General features: G+C 37.2%; 2 protein-coding genes across 3 annotated transcripts in view; one reads left to right on the top strand and one right to left on the bottom strand.

The window, feature by feature from the left end:
* LOC106821542 (V-type proton ATPase subunit C-like) overlaps positions 1 to 11,174 on the top strand; it is a 15,119-nt gene extending 3,945 nt beyond the window's left edge. Inside the window, exons 2-13 of one of the 2 annotated variants that reach the window (XM_014826405.1) lie at positions 2,112 to 2,273; positions 2,718 to 2,785; positions 3,086 to 3,171; positions 3,655 to 3,749; positions 4,104 to 4,195; positions 4,423 to 4,521; positions 5,537 to 5,605; positions 6,076 to 6,168; positions 6,398 to 6,491; positions 8,024 to 8,121; positions 8,285 to 8,417; positions 8,721 to 11,174. In XM_014826405.1, coding sequence (XP_014681891.1) covers positions 2,127 to 2,273; positions 2,718 to 2,785; positions 3,086 to 3,171; positions 3,655 to 3,749; positions 4,104 to 4,195; positions 4,423 to 4,521; positions 5,537 to 5,605; positions 6,076 to 6,168; positions 6,398 to 6,491; positions 8,024 to 8,121; positions 8,285 to 8,417; positions 8,721 to 8,816 — 1,170 coding nt within the window. In that variant the 5' untranslated portion in view covers positions 2,112 to 2,126 and the 3' untranslated portion in view covers positions 8,817 to 11,174. The remainder of the gene's footprint in view (positions 1 to 2,111; positions 2,274 to 2,717; positions 2,786 to 3,085; positions 3,172 to 3,654; positions 3,750 to 4,103; positions 4,196 to 4,422; positions 4,522 to 5,536; positions 5,606 to 6,075; positions 6,169 to 6,397; positions 6,492 to 8,023; positions 8,122 to 8,284; positions 8,418 to 8,720) is intronic. The other variant, XM_014826414.1, reaches the window with a different exon arrangement.
* On the bottom strand, positions 10,402 to 20,552 carry LOC106821283 (dynein assembly factor 1, axonemal-like). The gene is made up of 13 exons (XM_014826032.1): positions 20,041 to 20,552; positions 19,725 to 19,849; positions 19,179 to 19,270; positions 18,840 to 18,948; positions 18,149 to 18,261; positions 17,511 to 17,677; positions 16,447 to 16,521; positions 16,122 to 16,186; positions 15,092 to 15,177; positions 13,532 to 13,966; positions 12,831 to 12,937; positions 10,812 to 10,872; positions 10,402 to 10,487 (listed from the first exon to the last, which is right to left on the bottom strand). The coding sequence occupies exons 1-13, from the start codon at positions 20,401 to 20,403 to the stop codon at positions 10,402 to 10,404; spliced, it is 1,884 nt and encodes a 627-aa protein (XP_014681518.1). The 5' UTR covers positions 20,404 to 20,552.

Below are 20,552 nucleotides of genomic sequence, written 5' to 3' on the forward strand. Positions count from 1 at the left end.
CAGGACTAACGGCTATGGGGCATTTACTAGTCCTTCTGTTTTTTTCTAACTAACTGACTAGCGTTAGTGTCGAACCCTGCTTTATTGAAAGGACCATGAAATGTGCTTTCCACTGACGTGCGAAGAGTAAGTGTCTGATAACCTTTTGACCCTCAAGAGGAGGGTTAAACATGGATTCCTGAACTGCCTCAATGATGTCACAGTGTTCTCATATTCATGGCACATCCATAATAGAGAAAACTCATAAGCCTTGATAGCCTAATGGCTACAGCACAGGATTACGGCTCAAAGGTCCTTGGATCGAATCTCATCAGATTTTTTATTATTTACCTGTTTTCTGTATTTTTCTATCTTTATCCATTTAACAATTTTTTTCCAATTAATGCAAATATTTACATGATTAATTTAACAATTTCATAACAACAAATAATTTTTACAATTGAATTTTTTTTTTTAATAGGGTTAGGGTTAGGGTCACAATGCACCATAAAACAGGAGTTTCAGGCACGCGATTTGTATCAACCAATGGGATTTGGGAGGTATACAGAATGCAGAAGGTTGCTAAAATGATGTGTACGCAACTGCGTATCTGCATATCTGCGCCTAACAAAGATGTCACTACGCACAACTTAAATGTTACGTTAGCATAAGACCTCAGATGAGCCCAGACGCTCTGCGGCTCTTGTTTATAACAGCAGGACTTTTTTTGAAGTTTGTTGATGTTAAATGGTCACAGATAAGTCACAGAAAGTACTAACAGTAGCAATTCTACTTACCTTGGTCAATTCTAAACACAGCTGTTCTATCATTGCGAAATTTATAAAAGTGCTAATATCTCTGTTGTTAGAAATGCCGAAGTTGCTGATTTTTCAAACGCTATTTCTCGAAACTCGTACCTATACTGTTACTATACATTGAAAAAGAACATTTGTTTTATTCTAATGCCTGTAACTAACAGTAATAAGGTTATGCTTAATATGTATACCATGGATGATGGACACACGTATTACTATCAGCTCAAAGCTATTGCCATGTTTCTCCCAGATATAATGGCTTTAATAGAAATAGGCAATTAATGATACTGTTAGGGTTGGGAGGTGATTTTTAGTCAAAATTTCAATAGCCACTTTATTTGATAGATCACACCCATGGGCAGCTATGTATACGTAGAAATTATGTATACATGTAGCCTCCCAAACAGTTCCAAATCGCCGCATTAGTCGATTCTTAACACAGGTGTTCAATCATGGGAAATTTAGAAAGGTGCTAATATCTCCATTGTTAGAAATGCTGAAGTTGCTGATTTTTCAAACGCTATTTCTCGAAACTCACACCTCCGATTCCAAAATTTGTTGTTCCGTTTCAGTGCTAACATATTAAAGGAAAAAATGGTCCCTGGAATTTTTATGAAATATATTTTAGGAGTTATGGCTCTTTGTTTACGAAATTGTTGTGTTTTCAAAATCATTACAAATTTTCGTGCATCTTTTCAACTTATTTAATAAACTAAAGCATTTAATAAAATTCCAGGGACCCTTTTTTAGTTCATATTATGAATAACTTATGGTTTAAAGTTTAGGTCCCAACTCTGCTGTTTCTGAGAAATGAGAAAAAAACATATTTTTACATAAATTCAAATTTTTCCCATCACTTAATTAGCGATGATTTTGTTTTGATTATTTCCGTGGAGAGCGTAGAGAGACATCTCTCTTATGTAATAGATATTAGTTTGATTGAATTTGATGAGCAGTTATGTTGCAATGCCGTTTACAGAGGTACCTGTCCATAACCCTGACAGTATCAATGTGATTATCCTCAAGAACTAAAAAATCTCTTGCATCATTTTGGACATCATTTAACCCTCTTAAAAACTTACTTGTAACCCCCAGTTTAACAAATACTAAACTAGACAATAAAGTCAAGGTAATCACAAAATGTTGACTCTTCTTCCAGTTTTATCCATGTAAATAGTGCTATGTTAGTACCTAGGGGTGTGTCTAAAGGTACCAGAGTAGCTTGTGAATAGGGCAGCTGTTGAAGTGTCTCTTAACACTAACACACATGTGTATTAAAACATCAGAATTGCACAAAGTATCCTTTGCTATTGTCAGCAGGTCAGTGTCATCATGAGTAGCAGCCAACAACAAGAGTATTGGCTCATTTCTGCACCAGGAGAAAAAACATGTCAGCAGACATGGGATAACATGAATAATGTTACGGCGAAACAGAGCAATTTGTCATTGAATTTTAAGTTCCACATTCCGGATTTAAAGGTAAACTGTTAAAAAATGTTCGTGTGCTATAGCTTGCTTAATTATCTGTTTATATTCACAGACAATGAAGTTTATGTAACGTATAGTTGGATTTTTCGTTGAACTAAAAAATTCCAAAAAGTTGTCGTATCCTACTTTGGGTATCGATTAGATTTACGCATTGGATTTGAAATATAGTTTTAAATTTCTTTCCTGCATAACTGAGCTCAAAGGGACTGCGGGCACCTTGTGTTGTTTAAAGTGTGGTGTGGAGATAACCGTGTGCTAGCAAGTAAATAAAATATTACACTAATGCAGCAGTTGTTACTCAATCACAAGCTGACGTGTTCAGGATTTGAGTTGCATCTAGAGGATAAAGTTGGTGCCTCCTATCATCTTGAATCTTTAAGCCAAAATAATGGTTGATGTGATAATAAAATAAAGTCGTTGTCCTTTCCAATTTAGGTTGGAACGTTGGATCAACTTGTTGGGTTATCGGATGACCTTACGAAGTTGGATAGCTACGTCGAGGCGTAAGAATAGTTGCTCCTGCAAAGTTTCCTCGCAAACTAAAAGTAGTATATTTGAAACTCTAGTTTTAAGTCTCGTAAAAGTTATATTTGCTATAGTATTTTATAAAATAATTAGATGTGGAAATATGAGATGAGGTGAGTATGGCATAAGCATGCAAATGCTTGATACATGAGTTAGTAGTGTTCTAAACAATTATTGTAAAATATTGTAATTTAGTTAGTATTGTTACAGCAATCTTAGTGTAATTTTTTTTAAACTTTAATGATATCATTGCTTAATTTTGGCCAATTATCTTTTAGGATTGCGCACAAGATTGCCCAGTATTTAGGAGATGTGCTGGAAGACCAGAGAGACAAACTGGCAGAGAACCTCTTGGCTAATGGAGGTAATTTTTCCCAAGTGAAAATATCGTTTTTGGAAATTTAATTCAATATGTCAGATAATGGAGTAGTTTATTAGTTTGTCACCTAACCGTGTAATTATTGGTATTATTAGCATGCTTGGCATAACTTACAAAGAAAGTTATTAGCACGCAGAGTAAATTAGAAGCAAGAGTAAATTAGTTTCGACTGCAATACGTTTAGTTAGGCTAAAGTTGTTTATGTATTTTAATTTTCGGAGGTAGCAAAGTTCCTGTTTATTTAAAATCTACATTAATACCTCATCTTAATTTGTTTTTAATATAATAAAGTTGCTATGGGTTGTACGTTCATGCTTTGTATTTTTTCCGGTTAAATTTTTTATGCTCATGATATAATTATATACTATTAGTATTATATAAATATGAAATAATATGGTATGGATATTGTCTTAGAATACAAATAGGAGTTGTGATATTCATGTTGTTACTAAAACAAATATTTTACAGTGGACTTGGCAACATACTTGACAAGATTCCAGTGGGATATGGCTAAATACCCAATCAAGCAATCTCTTCAAAACATACACGAGATTATAACTAAGGTGAGTATTTTATATCACAGAGTATATTCTTCTTTATCATGGCACGCCTATGTATAATTGACATTTAGTTAGTTAATTATCCCTCGTAGGTGCCTAGATGGCATGTAAGGCAGTAATAGACATTTATGTACAAATAATGCACAATGTAAATTAAAAATAATACGATGCACCAAGTATATATTTATAAAGCTAAACTTTATATTAATATTTAAAAAAACCATGAAGAAGTTTATTGAAAAACAGAAAATAGAATTTTGCACGTGCTATATTAGTGTCTTTTTATTCTGGTCCCATGAAACAAGTCAAATTTCACATTTTCTTCACATGTGCACCAATGACGAATTGTAATGACAGCAAGTTGGACAGATTGATGCAGACCTAAAAACGAAGTCTACTGCGTATAACAACTTAAAAGGCAACTTACAATCATTGGCAAAGAAGTCGAGGTATGTAAGAGATTTTTTTTTAAATGGTTCATATCACATTTATTTGCTATAGCCAATAATATTTAATTTTAAATTGGTACTTTTTAAATGTGTTCTTATGTAATCTTGGTGGTTAGTAATAGATTCGTGGTATTAAATGTCTATTGTAATAATATTTTTGGAGAGCTTGTTGGAGATGTTGTGATTGTGTGATTAACATAATAACATATGGTTTTTGTTATATCTAGTGGAAGCCTCCTGACTAGAAATCTTGGGGATATAGTGAAGAAGGAGCATTTCGTACTTGAGTCGGAATACCTGACAACGCTGCTGGTCGTTGTGCCAAGGTGAATTTATAACAACATACTTAACAGCTGTTCAATACTATCCAGAGGTCGAAATTAGCGGTATCCTGATATCCGCGGGATGGTAGATTCTTGTGTTGGATACCAGATTTCAATGCTTGGTATCCCGCCGGGATAGTAAAAAAAAAATCGCCAAAATCGGGATAGTAGTTGTTGAGCATATTTGCAAGCGTAAGCGTAGCCGATGTTTATCATAAATGTGATGTGTATACATTGTATCAAGCGAACCAGACAATGCGTCTACACAATACGTGTGCAGTGTACTTGTCTGTGCATATCTGTGAATCTGTTTTCATGTTTTTATATAATAATTACATTACAGGTACATATTAATAATTTTCAAATGCTATTAGCTGCGTTCACACGAGATTCACGGCCTCGCTGGTTCCGTACTTATCTGGTGCTGAATTCGGCTGAAATACCGTGCTAACACAACCCGGAGCGTTCACACGAGAATCGAAAGCTTAGCTGGCTAGGTATAATATAGACTGGTACCCGGTCGACAGTTCCACACGCTACACTAACGTCGTGTAGCGAACGGGTACCAGTCTAGGTAAGCGCACTACAGTAAGAGGCCTCAAATTGCGTTCACACGACAGACAATACGCAGCCAGCGTGGTGCCGAATGTTTCAGCGCGGTATGTGATTCCGCGCTGAATAAGCCTCGTATTTCAGCACGGTACTTGCTAAGCCGCGTATAAGTCTTGAATATTTTTACCGTGTGAACGCTCAGTACGGAACTGACATCCTCGTGTGAACGCAGCTATAATTGCTTATTTCAAGATTTTGGATACCAACATTGTTGAAATTACTATCCAAAAAATGGGATACCAGATCTTTGAGGGGGATACCAGATTTCAATACCTGGTATCCCGAATGGATACCATAATAAAAATCCAATTTCTACCCCTGCTATCATAGTATGTTCTTCTATGCTAAATTGCACTATAACATTATTAGAAAAATCGATGAATGCAAATTTCATTTTACTTTTCAGCCAACTGAAACCGGATTGGCTTGGCAAGTATGAAACACTTGCTGATATGGTGGTGCCAAGAAGCAGTCGGTATGTATGAATACGATCTGTTGCTGTTGGTTTGTAATTATATTCACGATTCTGTATAGGTTATTGTGTATAATCATGTATGTACGCATGTGTCTGCGCATGCGTGTGTGTGTGCATGCATGCATGTATGTGATAAACAGACAGGTTCATTCATGTGAGAAAGGCACAGTGCACATTGCCATTTATAATTTAGTCCATATATTTTGTTTTTATGATTTTCTTGGTCTGATAACAGTAAGACTTAATTATGTTAAGAAAGCTAGACCTGAAAAGCAATGACAGATATATATATATACAGATGATGTTAAAAGTGATTTTACTTCTTGAGTAAATATAACAAGTCAATGTTTGTTACCTCCTTACGGTGCAAAGTATATACTCGATTGTTGTAGTGTATAGACTTCACAGAGTGTAGTGAATACACTATGGTATTAATTGTAGTTATTGATGTGTGGCTTGCATACATTCAGCTTGATCCTAGAGGACCCTGATCACAGCCTGTTCTCAGTCACCATGTTCAACAAGGTCGTAGATGAGTACAAGCTTCATTGCAGGGAAAACAGGTGCGTATGAGCTTAGTAGGCAAGCAAGAGCTCAGAGTGCGTAGTCCTATTCTAGATTCATGTCAAAAGAACACTGGCTATGTTCTATAAATTGGTAAATTATGTACATTTTTGGTTCAGCCGATCGACCACATAGATTGCTGTTCTGTTGGTTAGGATAAACATCTTGGCCAGACTTGATCTGGTAGAGATATGCTTCAAATGTTGAGGTAGGCACTGTTTTTTTTAGGTTTGTGGTGCGTGAATTTGTCTACAATGAAGAGGCTCTGGCTGCCAGCAAGAATGAGATCACCAAGCTGAACATGGACAAGAAAAAGCAGTTCGTAAGTGCACAGTTAACTGGGGTGTGATTTAATTCATCATAAATTCGTTAATATGTCTTGTGTCATCTAACACAATATCAGGGTTAGAATTTAATTTTTGAAACAACTCACATTTTTTCACGAGTGGATTGATAATTTACTCACAAAATCAGAACCCTACTCGCACTTTTCAAATTTACTAACTCTAAGGCACTTTTAGAATAATCGTTGTCCCACATTTCAGCCAACCAAGCGATAATTTCAAACAACATATTTCACGTTAGTATGTTGAGGTGGTTGGAAGGTTAAGCAACCTGAATAACACAGATATTTTTATTAAGTTCACCGCACCAACACTTGATAAGTCGGCTGTTTGGGTGTAATTTGGTCATCCTGTATAAGAAAATGAAGGCGTTAGGCAAAAGTCATCTGCAAGTTGTGCCATATTGTGATGAACCACACCATAGCATGGTAGTTTCTCTTGGAAGTATAATATATGTGAAATGGGTATCATGATACAGATCATATTGTGAACCACCCATATCAATCCACAACTAGTTTAAGTGTTACTGCCGTGTAACATTGCCATACATTGCACTTATGTATAGTAATTTTTAATGATTTTGGAGTAACTCTAACATTTCTAATGAATGACATTCAAAATGTTGTCTAGGCAACACTTTCTAAAAAACGGCATGTTCTCGCAGCAAAATGCATAGATATATCTACTGTAAGCTCGTCCATGTTGTAAAATTTTACTACAACTTATTTGTATTGCTAGTTTTACAATAAAATTTAAATAGAAGTTACGAACGTAGCACCACACGATGTTTACAGTGTTTACACATCCGGTACACAGCCGAGCAAACGTTGTGCTGCATTAACAGTTATTTTCTGTGATAACACATGTTATCCTTTATTGTTAGACATGTTAGATGTTTACTCAGTACGAAATTGTGAAATTTGTTTAAATCATATATGTTATCTACATTACTTGTGAACTCAGGAAACAAATATTATAGTTTTCGTTCCAGGAACTATTTGTGCTAGCGTAGGCCTACTGTTGGCTCTTCACTCAAAAACAACTTGTGTATCTATATGCCGAAACAGCGTCCGACGCGGTTTCGAGAATCCCAATGTTTGGAGCACATTTCTGGCTCAATAAGAACATTTCGTGATGTTTGCATACTGCAAGTATGCTCACAGTAGGTGTATGTAGGCTTTTTGTTGCGAGGTTTATCCACTTTAAGTCAATATATAGAGCAAGGCCCTGGTACTATTGAGCTTGTTTTACTAATAATCACTAGTAAAGTTGAAAAACAGTGGCTTTTTATGTGGCAGTCAGCAGGTCAACACATGACATTTTAAGCTCTGTGATGGACTGCAGGGTGGGCTGCATGAATTCTGCACATGCTGTCCTTTGTTGAGGGGGTAATTGTATTTTGTGAGTGTGTGAGTGCTAATGTCAAACCGTGATTATGATGGCCCTGCAAACGTACATAGCAAAAATAAACAATATAACGTCTCGTGTATTTTCTTATCTTTCATTACAGGGTCCACTAGTGCGCTGGCTAAAGGTAAACTTCAGTGAAGCCTTTACTGCCTGGATACATGTGAAGGCACTGAGAGTCTTCACAGAGTCTGTCCTGAGGTACATACATGTCGAAGATATGAGTTAGTGGGGAAGCTATTGATATGCAATTGTTGAATTTGCAAAAGTGCATCTCCTTGCTTGTGCTAATGCTGTGAAGCAGAAAGCCGTATAGCTACTGTGTATGTAACCTCAACCTGAGGTGAATGCTCTGGTGATGCAGGTACGGTCTTCCTGTGAACTTCCAAGCGATGCTGCTGCTGCCGTACAAGAAATCAACCCGCAAGCTGAGGGATGTGTTAAATCAACTGTATGCACATCTTGACAACAGTTCTATGGGCTCTGGATCAGCCGACGTGAGTTTTAACAATATTAAAACAATTGTTCCCTAGAATTTAACTGACTAGCTAAGCGAGTTGTCATTTGTATCTTTACGTACTCATCACAGATGGGGTTTAAGGCTAAATTTTTAGCAATAAAGATTGATTGATTGATAAATCAAGTGATTGATTGGAATTAAGTGGTCCTCAGAGTGCAGATACGCCTCATTCTGTGGATGACATGATTTTATATTGTTCTTGGCATGATGATCAACATTTGTGCAGACAATAAGCTTTTGACGTTGATCCTGATATGGTTTTCATTGTATTACTTCACAGATGGTGGATATTCCTGGTCTTGGCTTCAGTTACTCGGAGTATTTCCCATATGTCTACTATACCATGAAATTGGACTTCATTGAGGCAAAGAAGTAGTGAAGGCAGCTGTAATATACCATCACAGTGCAAAACATCATTCTGCCCATTGGGTGTCTGCGTGTTTACCAGTGTGTGACCGTTCACATTAACAATGCGAATTTTTTTAACTGTCAGCCACAGTGACACAACATCAATAACAACAATAACAGCAACATGATAATCACAACAGCAACAGAGCCAATTAGACGGTTTGATTATGGATCAACATTTGACATATGCAGTCAATTTTGAAGAAGTTTAATTTTCCACCAAGTGACTAGGCAACTGTGCTGTTTTTTAATAACACAGAACATCTGATTATAGGGTGTGTAACACCACTGGCACTATAAAATCTGCAGTGATGTATTATCCTGCCTGATGCACCCTACTCATCTCAGCTTGTTGACTCACTGACATAAGTATGTAATATCCCTTGTGGATAGCACATGAAAGCCCCCACTTGCACAAATGGCCAGCTCACACGTTTGAGTACATTTCAATATTACAGTACTGGAATTTACAGGACACTGCTTTAATAGCTACTTATATTATGTAATGTAATGGGTGCATACAAATTTTGCTGCAAAAAAAGCTGCACAAATGTTGGTAGCGCAACAGCTCGCACCCTTGCTAATATATTATGCATTTGTGGATCGTGCTACTACACTGAGGCACACACAGACAGCTACAGTGAGATCAAGTGGGTCAGCAAATAAAATTATGCAAAGAGAAATCCGTACTGATTTGTCCTTAACAGCCCTAGAGAAGGGTCTCATAATAAAACCAAATTTTTCCATAAATAGAGCAGCTAGTGACGAATGGATCAGATGCTTGCTGTTTGCAGTCGGCCTACCTTCACATCAGTCTGATTACAGGTAATAGTCAGCATATCGTCTGAGGAGCAATGCAGACAAGGTCATAGCTTGCTGCAGTTTTTACACAATGCCAGTGTGTAACAGATGTCAGGTGTGTAAGATTATAAATGGGGAGTGGTGATTCTAACTTAAAAAAAATTAGCAGTGACATATGTCATTCTTAATCATGATTGATAACACTAATAGTCAGTTTTTTTGCAAAAACTAGACATTGCCAGAAAGCAAATTAAGCATGGTGCTGACTCAAAAGATGCAGTAATATATACATACCCGTGTGGGTTTATGTTCAAACCTAAATGATGTGCGCAGGTGGTGAATTTAGGATTTAATAGTATATATCTTGTTGTTCAGTTAATGTGTATGGCAAGAAGACTTGTGGTAAGTATCAAGAGCGATAAACAGATTTGTTTCAATGAAAATATAGTGACATATAACGTGGTCTTTTAAGAAAGTAGACATTAATTTTGGAGCCTGAATGATACACTATTATGATATGTTTCCCACAGGAAGTATCATGTATGCTGACTGAGGTGTATGAGAAACTGCAAGTTATCGAATTTTTAAGTAATTATCAAGAATTTGAAAACGACCATGTAATGTGATATAGTTGTAATACTATTCATCTTAAAATGTATGTGATAGATTGTTGATCACCAGTGTAAATTCAACCTCCTTAGAGATAGTCTTCTGCTTGCCAGAGGTTATCCCAAACAAGGCTGCCATTTTGATCAGCAGAAGTTGAATTTTAAGGCTATTTCTCTGGTTACTTTTGAACGCTGACATCTGTTCAGTGTGAAGTATGTAGATTGTAGGCCTAGCGAATGATCAAATGTAGAGGGATCAGATTTAGAAGGTATGTGCATCTGATCAGGTGATCTGATGCACAGTGTTGTTCTGTACAGTCTATCAGTGAACGATTTTGGTGGTTTGCGTATAGCGCATAGATTTCTCTGTATACAAACAATCCCACAGAAACATGTGGGTATTAAAAGGTAATACAGCTGCTTAGCTGTAATATTTCGAGGTAAAAATGTAAATGAAATTACGCTTCTGAACGACCTTGATACAACCTCCCCGGGGTGGAGGTGTATGTCTCCTAATATTAACAAATCAATTTCGGCCCTGTGCATAAGAGAACCTTCGAGACCTTTGAGCTGACCTTCGACCTTGGAGACCGAACTTTCGAGAACCGTCGAGACCTGCTCAGAGACGTCTCAACTCAGTATATAGTTTGAGCTATCAGCTCATGCGTGCACATAGTTGACGAGTACAAATTTAGTGGATGTGAATATACAGCAACTTTGCAAGAAATTGTAAATTGTTGCTTGAAGGTGTATATGTTTATTTGATTATTATGTAGTTGTTAATATGTGGTGTATGTTTTACGTTTAACAGAAATATATGTTAAATTACTAGACTAAAGCCATGTATGCCTATCACTGCTATTTATAGTGCAAAATAAAACCACAATACAGTGATCCATACAATTGCAATAATACAATGTCATGTGCTATAGCCTATAATGTTTAGACACTCCTCTTCCTCCGAGTTACCTTACTCTTCTCTTAAAACAGTTACTATTATAACAGTGAGCCAACTGGTTCCTAGTTTAAGATCACACATACTTCAATAGTACACTATCTACTTGTCAGTCCCAGACTACTGGGTATTGCAGCTAGTAATACACAGGAATTGTAACGATCACTGTTCTTTCCAGTACAAGCTCACGTATACTGTAACTATAGCTGATAGGGTCTATGTCCCCCAGGGTACTATCGGAGGGTACCCTGGGTACGTGTTGATTATCATCGGAACGTACGCCTGGTACTATATCTAATATGCCGGACCGGTACTCGCCTACTCCACTAACGAGTCTAGGGAGTTGCTACGCCTACTCCCTAACCCTAACCATATCAGATAGTTACCAAGGGTACGTTCCGATATATCGACCGTACCCAGGGTACCCTCCGATAGTACGCTGGGGACATATGAGGCGTAACTATACGCAATTAAGCTTGTTGCCTGTTCATACAAGGTCACACGTACGGAAATGTAATACCGAACAGTGTACTCAATCAACTTCCTCCCGCAATTCAAGCTGGCTATCAGATGGTAGTAGGTTTGGCTTCCTTACACTAAGCTAGCATTTCATCTTGTTCACCATGCGCCGGTCAGAACCAACACTGTCCACCGCTCTTTATCCGCTGCATCACCATCTGACCGCGTTAGTAACTCCTGAAGAAGCATCAATGATTCAACATTCCCCCATGCCGTATATGCTGACTGCTGCGTGTGAGCGCTTCTTCTCACAAATGTCTCCATGTAGTGGACGGTGTACGCCTTATTATTTACAGGAGGACAGACGGCCTTGAGGATGTATTTCCTCGATCAGCAACACGGCGAATCTGCTGACTCTTGCTGCCGCATATCCTTCCTACAGGGTGTGCCAGCTGAAAGCAATTCCTATCTTGTTATCAAGAGATGTGGCTGGTTCCTTTTGAATGGAAGATCATTCGATCATACAGAGGATTCAGCAGATCCGCCTTGGAATGCAACAGAGGTCGCGGCATGGCTGGGTCTGGCATCCTGCAAGGTTCTGGAACATTCCTACAAATAGAGGTATGCAGATTTGTGTTGTTGTAATGAGAAATAATAAAAGGATGACATGATAGACAGCTTTCAGCCGTGTTTTCTGTGGAATTCTTTCACCTATACAACATGCCAATTTCTTCTGTATAATAAAGACAGAAAAATCTTAGTTTATTTTAACAATAACCAGTGTATGGTTCAGATGCATTGATATTCATTGCTGTGGTATGTGATAATAGTTACCAAGCATGATGGCACACAATTTTTGCCTGACACTGGACTCTGACAATACTAAGACTATCAGAATGTGTGGCTTTGCTTTGGGATTTTCATACTCAATTGCAATTCAGACTCATACAATACCCCTACAGCCCTAGTATATTACCCATCGTGGGTAGGGGTATTATATGAAAGTCTGAATTAACGATTTTGAATTACTTTGAATATATACTTTATATTATCCCAGAAGGGGCTATTTTAAACACGATACAACCCTATAAAACGTATAAATCAAAGCAAGAAACTACGTATATATTAATGTAAATACGTCTGCAAATTTCCATTTTACCTTTAAGCTGGCATCAACTGGAGTATTCAGGGTCAGAGTGTCTATTGAGCTATCATCTGGCACATCTGTGGTGAACACATCTTCCTCATGTAGAGTCTTCTCAACTGCTGGATACGGAATCAGTTAATGAGACTAAGCATTTAAATTGCACAGTACAATAACCAAAACACATTAAATTTATGTGTGGTTTTGGGGTTTTAATGCAAGAATGTAAATGATATTGATTTATTTGACACGTGTGATAACATGTTATTTCATTACTCATATCTTGATACAAGTCACTTGGGCTCATAGGGTCTATGTCCCCCAGGGTACTGCCGGAACGTACCCTGGGTACGGTCCGGTATACCGGAACGTACCCTAGCTGGTCACTATTTGATATGGTTAGGGTTAGGGTTAGGGTTAGGGTTAGGATTAAGGTTAGGGTTAGGATTAGGGTTAGGGTTAGGGTTAGGGAGTGGGCGTAGGCGACCCCCTAGACTCGGTAGTGGAGTAGGCGAGGTACGGTCCGGCATATTAGATAGTACCAGGGTACGCTCCAGCAGTACCCCGGGGGACATAGACCCTCTCAGCGTCACTGGGTTACAGATATGCAGAGTCAATATTATCCTGATGAGACTACTTATCTTGATATGCAGGGTGAAACTAAATACAGGAAAGCAACTGTTCTGTACAGCTGAAAATCTCGAGTACTTTCCTACCTTTTGAGATCAGCAACTGACCAATTGAAGCACCAGCATCTTCTTTTCTTCTACTACTGAAAATGCCTTTAACATCTGATGTGGTTTTATTGCAATTCAGTAGGACAGGCTCTGGTAATGCTGCCTCTTCTGGGGTCACTGCTTTTTCTGACATTACTGCTTCATCTGAGGTCACTGCCTTTTCTGATGTTACTAACTCTTCTGAGGTTGCGGCCTTTTCTGATGTCACTGCTTCTTCTGACATCAGTGAATCCTCTGAGGTCTCTGAACCATCTGAGGTATCTGAATCGTCCGAGGTTACTTCTGACGCCCGTTCATCTTCTGAAGTCTCTAACCCTTCCTGGTCCACCAAAGTTACTCCTGACTCTATGTTTAAAGGTTGCTCCTGTTCACGTTCCCTTCTGGCTCTAGCTTTGTACCTCATGTCTGCAAGAGCTGCAACACGATATAAATAATTTTGTTTGTTAAATAACTGTTAAAGGTGTAGCATATGATTTACCTGTGTATTTCAGAGAGGAAAAATAATTAGAGATCGAGAGAGTAGGTTTAGATTAGCTTTGTATAATGGCTTTTGTTTGTAGCATCAGTGGTACATGTGTGATCAGGGCAAAGTATAAAAGTAAACTAGGTGAGTTGTGGTGTGTTTGATTTAGAATTAAGTTGATAATTATTTGTTTCGGCATCAGAAGTAGTTTAGATTTTAGATTTAGATGTTAAGCAATCCTTATATTGTGAGTAGTAGCTAGCAGATGCTCTTAGATAACATTTGGAACAAAGACATATACAATCTTTGTGTAAGTGTGGGTTGGCACTCTTGGAGAGGCAGTTGAAGGAATTGGTGCAAGCGTGAAAGTGTAACTGCATGGTACAGATATGATTGTAAATAATATATCTTTGGCTGATACATGTAAGAAACAATTTGTGTGTGATGGTTTGATAATTTTCTCAAAAACTCATCACCGTGTAAAATGAGTTACATTTTAGTGCACGTGACCTGCCAAACCTAGTTTTGCAAAACCAATGCATACTGCTACCACAACTTCATCACAGGCTTATGATCATGATACGATTCACAAACCAAGGACGAAGGAGAGATGGGGATATTTGGGTGAGTGAGCACAATTTACTTTACTGTTATTCTTAGTGTCTTCAGTTTGATTGTAAATATAGACCTTTGGCTGATGCACAATTCCCAAATCTCTTAGTCTTAGGTAACAACTTATTATTATATAACATGATGAATTACGAAGTATTAGTTTTTATATTACCTACATCTTGTACTCCCGTTGATGCCAAAAATGATGTAAGTAGCAATAAAAATGGGCAAAAAAATGAATCTTTTGTGATACAGAAAATTTTTAAACACCGTTGTGAATGCAGATCAGAGGTCGAATGGAATAAAAAGGTATATTAATAATTATGATCATATATAGATTTTATATTATCTTGATTGACTACGGTAATGTTTTTACATTAATCATGATCACTGATTTTCATATTATGTTAAATACTAAATTTATAGCCAACGAATGCAGTTAAAAACTGCCGTTTGTACCCTACCATCAACACTGGCTTGAATCTTGCCACGTTCCTTGTTGATCCACCTTTGACGTTCCATACTCTCTGCTTCACGACCTCCCTTTTCCCTACAGTCACAAGAAATTACAAGGAGTTATCTATAAACTGATGCTGTTTATGCAGAAATAATTAAATCAGTGAAACCATTTTTATTCAAGCAATTTGGCAAAATAAATTGGTAAAACTTCTTGCAAAGAGAAAACCAGCAAAGTTTGTTTAAATATATTTGTTAATTATGCAATGATTATATGATAAAGGTCATAATCAATTCAAATGACAAAATAAGTACTTATGGACAAGCTAAAATAAGATTATTCAACTTTATATGATAATATTATAAATTTACTGAAGACATAATTTTTCATTTAAGACATGTCTGGCTCGTAAAATCAGGGTTCTCTCTGGGAATTTCAGAAGGTATGTTGAGCAATCAGGCAATTTATCTCCGATTGCTAATTTTAGTCAATTACACGTACGCGTCGTAACCAGCCACAGGTAATCAATTTGGAGACATATACATCAAGTTGTGAATACATGCATGACTGTTTTGGGATTGTCAAAAATAAAAACAACTGGCATGTTGATTAGGCAATTAAAGGATGTCAGATGATTCGTGGAATGTCACAAATTAGCTTCAGCTTTGAAGGCATGTCGGACACGACACTTAAAGGGCCAGGGTAGAGCCATAACAATATTTACTTAGACTTGTATATATATATATATATATATATATATATATAAACGAGGAAATAGAGACTAAAGAAGGCGAGGAAACAAAGGGAGGATGGGAGGGGAGAGAGAGGGAGAGAAGTAGGGATGCGCCGGTAGGGAGGAAGGGATTTGTTTCTTCTCATTCATATTACTTTTTATTGCTTTAAAAATGTACATCAGTTTCAAAATAACCAGACAACTTTTTCAATTGCCAATTCAGCTAGATGTCTTGGTATGTCCTCAGTCACTCAGCATACTAATTTTACATGTTACATTTACCATAACACACAGGTGTACTCACCAGGCTTCTGCACAGGCTCTATCGCGTGGAAAGACGGGCTGATCATCCAGGTACTGAAGCTGCTTCTATACGGCAAAAAGTAACAACATATAAACAGAGTGCTGCATGTCAGTTTATGTTAACAGACACTTGATAGGATGGTGCATGATCACTATTTTATAGTCACATCACCACACTCGTACAACAGCAAGAAAGTGTTAGCTTAGTCGTATTGCAATGTATAATGTAAACAGAAATTATCCACACTCTAATATTAAATATCCTTAACTGGCAGGTATGCACCAGTGAAGTGATGAAAATTTCCACACCAGGATATGAAACTTACGATTCTTAATGTAAACATTTTCCGGTAGTTCTGTATGGAACTCTTCACTGAATTGCCCATGATATTCAGGACTCTCTGAGAACAATTCAAAAGGGTAAATTACATTATTTATTAAATGCCCTGAATTAAACTGAAACGTGTAATACTAAGAAGTTGAACAATAATATTACAGTAAAACTCGCATAAGTCGACACTTTTGGGACCAGCATATTTGTGCCAACTTACGAAAATGACGACATACGCATTTTGTCGACTTATATGTAGGGCTACCCTCCCAGGCGCGCGTCACCCCTATGCAGTCATAAATTGCTCCACACACGACGTCAGGTCGCGCCACATACATAGCAGACATGAAACAATTGGGTCCGTATATCAATCGACACCGCTGCTGCCCACAACGAACATACATCGTACGCACTAGCGGCAAGCGCGGCTCTCGCTGGCTATCTGTAACACCCGCTGTTGATTACACGTTGGCGCATACCTGTGCAGCCAGCTCGTACATCCCCTAGACCGTACACTGCGCCATCGGCATTTCTGATGACGACTTACAGATGGGAAATTACTGTTGTTTGTATTACATGGGACCTGTCTGAGGGCGACGACTTATAAGACTAGAAAATCGGGACTTTAACTTCCATGACGACTTATGCGAATTGACGAGTTAGACGATGACGATTTAATGCGAGTTTTACTGTATTAAGAACACAAACTGTGGCATGAACAATGATAAAAGCTAAAAACGGCATCTTATTTTCAGTCTAATTAAATAACGTTAACCATGTATACAACTTTATTAATAATCAGATATGCTTTCTTGTTTCAATAATACCGACCGCTTGTCCCTATTATGTACCTGAGCTGAGCTAGAAGCGCATAAAGACACATTGTTAGCGTTAGAGTTCATGTGCTTTTGACACTATTTATTGCATATGCAGCATTACTTATACGTGGAAAGTAGCTACACGTACAGAATGGGGAAATATTAGTTGTCTGTCTTTGACGCAGTACTATCCACTACTGTATTTAATCAATGACTTTCAGGTTAAATACAAGTTACTCACGAGCATAGTCATATCCCCAAAGACATCCATCACTTTCACATCATCTAGTCTGTTGTGAGAGAGATCAAGAATGCGCAACGCATGGCAGTCAAGCAAATGCGCAATGTTGTCGCTTGTCTGGAGACGATTGTGTGACATCTGTAGTGTCTCCAAATTTGGCAAGCAACCTTAGAATAATTAATTTAATAATTGTGCATAACTACTTATCAGTACACATATATAACAAATCTGTATTACGACTACTGTTTGGATGTTGTGGTGATGTGATGATATACTTCATGATTCACAATGTTACGACCACTTTTCATGATATTTGCGATTAGGTTGGGGAGGGGCAGTCGACTTATGAAGCAGTTGGCAATCTGTGTTGAACCCATTCTGAGCAGAAAACTTGGCTTATAGCTTATAGAAATCAGGTATATTGTTGCACTATGTGCTTTTTAAATGTGCAAAGATAAGGAGTATCAAGGGTTAATAATGACAAGTTTGTCATTATTAACCTCTGGCAGTATGTATCTCTATTGTCCACGTTCAAATGCTAAACCTGGCAATTTTAAACTCATTGCATATATAACCAGGATTGCAAGTAGTGACCTGTGAAAAGCATGTGAGATGACACAGATGCAAATTTGGCCTACTCAGGTTTTGTAGTTTAGTAATGTAGTTATGGCTGAGATTGATAGTGACAAGATTTTGCAGAGGCTCCAGATTCTCTATCTGATCCACGAGATTCTGATGCATGTAGAGACATCTGAAAGAACCCAAATAAATATGATAAGCAGTCAAAAAAGGATACACTTTTCTTGATACATTTCCCATTTATGGAATCGTTTCATGGTTAGTCACAATTATAAATTCAGAGTCCAGGAATCAGCATGAATGTATGAATTAAAGACTAAAGATATTGATGTGTAGAGAGACAATTTAGTGCTTGTTTTAATTAAGTTTGAAGTGCATGGCACGAGACAATAACAATAAAAAAAATCACATGCATTGTCTACCACTCTCTGACTGTATACAAAACTTAGAGCTCAATGCCCAAAGTTCTTTTTTAAATAGAGAGAGAGAGCAATGACTGCTTACCTGTGAAAACTTGATACATACAAGCATCAGTTAGTTTGTTTAAATCAGTATCAAAAGTCTAATGATAAAATTGTAATAACTTGAGTCTGTCGAGTCAAATTTGCTACTGGGAAATTGACTAGCTGGTAGGCTTGTCAAGTTTGCAGATTGATAGCCATATACTCCTTTCAGTCACATGCACTTTACTAAATCTAAAACGCACAAATACCCAAGTAACTCTCTCATTATTTGATTATTGACACTCACCGCAATTGAGTCTGATGTTCTAAGTTTTCTATCTTCCTGATGCCATTAGACTCCAGCCAGATGCACTTGAGGCCTGTATACTCATCCAAATTCTCTATTTTCCCAAAACCTGCATTGCAACAGCGAGACATAGACATGGAAGTGATACCAAAATGCAATATATAATTTACCGATCTGGTAACAACATTATAGCTCAAAGTACGAACTTTGTTTAAAAATACACTTGCGCCCTAAACTTACACAATTTATTATAATACTATGAGGGTGTTATATATGGTCAGATATGAGTCATATAAATATCTAAAACTAATCAATATACACATAATTATTATGGCTTACCTTTGAAGTGTAAATAGAGAGTGTCATTAAGGTAGGGTGTCAGGTACAATTTATTCTGCTTACAAAGCCGTTTCAGAAACTCTTTTGTCATCCTACATAGGGTCACACAAATATTTTAAAATCATAAAGTATAAAACTTTATGAGCAAACACTAATTCTATATATATTTCTGAATGTGTTTAAATTAATATTTATAATTAATGTAAAATTTATATGATTACAATGATTGATCGGATAATCACACAGTTAGAAAGGAGTAGATGCCATGAAATTGAAGAAAAAAGACTATATATTCCCTCATCATGTTAACTAGACATTTCTAATTGTGAAACTGGAGTTAGACAACAATCAATACCAGATGCCACCACACCTACCAGTAGATTAATTAATATAGCCGATCATGTAATCAGGTAACAAGAACCAAAAGGCACAATTAATAGACTTCTTCCTTTTACAAAGATGGTCGAGACCTATATTTCGTATGACTCACAGGAAAACTAGCACACACGCATTTTAGGGTCATGTGTTATCATAAGATATAAATACCTTGGCAACTTATCACTCTCATTTTTGTTATTGCAATTCACATTTTCCTTGATTTTTTCTTCTGAATTTTCTTTTTTGCTCTGATCCTGCATCACCAGAGGCTTAACATTACAGCTGTCACCAGTCTAGAAAAAATGTATTAAATAAATGATTGTTATCACATCATTTGTGCAGAAAGTATTAATAGTTTGTAAAATAACTAGTTGCAAGATTTACAGTTAGAATCTGTGACTGATAAATCCCATTTAATTTATAATTAACTACAGGAGGAACACTTCCATTTCCCTAGCTAGAGTATAATGATGTATACACTTACAGCATTATCATTTTTCATTGCTAGATGCTCTGTCAATGGCTCATTCTTCTTGGATACAAAACCATCATTTGAAGCACTTGTTACATCAAGTGAATCAACAATATCTACAATGAGATCACTGCACATCTTATTAGTATCTATATTGTCTTTATTTAGTAATTTTTCAGTGTTCACAGAATTAAGCACTTTAGTTGAAGGCAAGTTGCAACTTGTCCAATCCTCGAGCAAACTAGAGTATCCGGTGTGTGCATGTTTATCATTGACATCATTAAGTTCAGGAAATTCTAGAAGAACAGCAGCCTCTCCAACATAATCCTGGCATAAATTCTCACAGCTTTCCTGCAATGATTCATTGTTTTTCATGCAATTGGACAAAGGCCTGTCATCACCTTCTAAAACAACAGTACTGCTGGCATCTGTGGCATCTCTTGTTGAGTGGGAAGGTAGTTCTATATGTTCATGGACTTCAACATTAGACAGGCCCTGGTTATCATGCGTTGAGGGCCTCCTAG

Source organism: Priapulus caudatus, unplaced genomic scaffold (assembly GCF_000485595.1).
Source record: "Priapulus caudatus unplaced genomic scaffold, Priapulus_caudatus-5.0.1 Scaffold4, whole genome shotgun sequence".
NCBI classification, from domain to species: domain Eukaryota; kingdom Metazoa; phylum Priapulida; class Priapulimorpha; order Priapulimorphida; family Priapulidae; genus Priapulus; species Priapulus caudatus.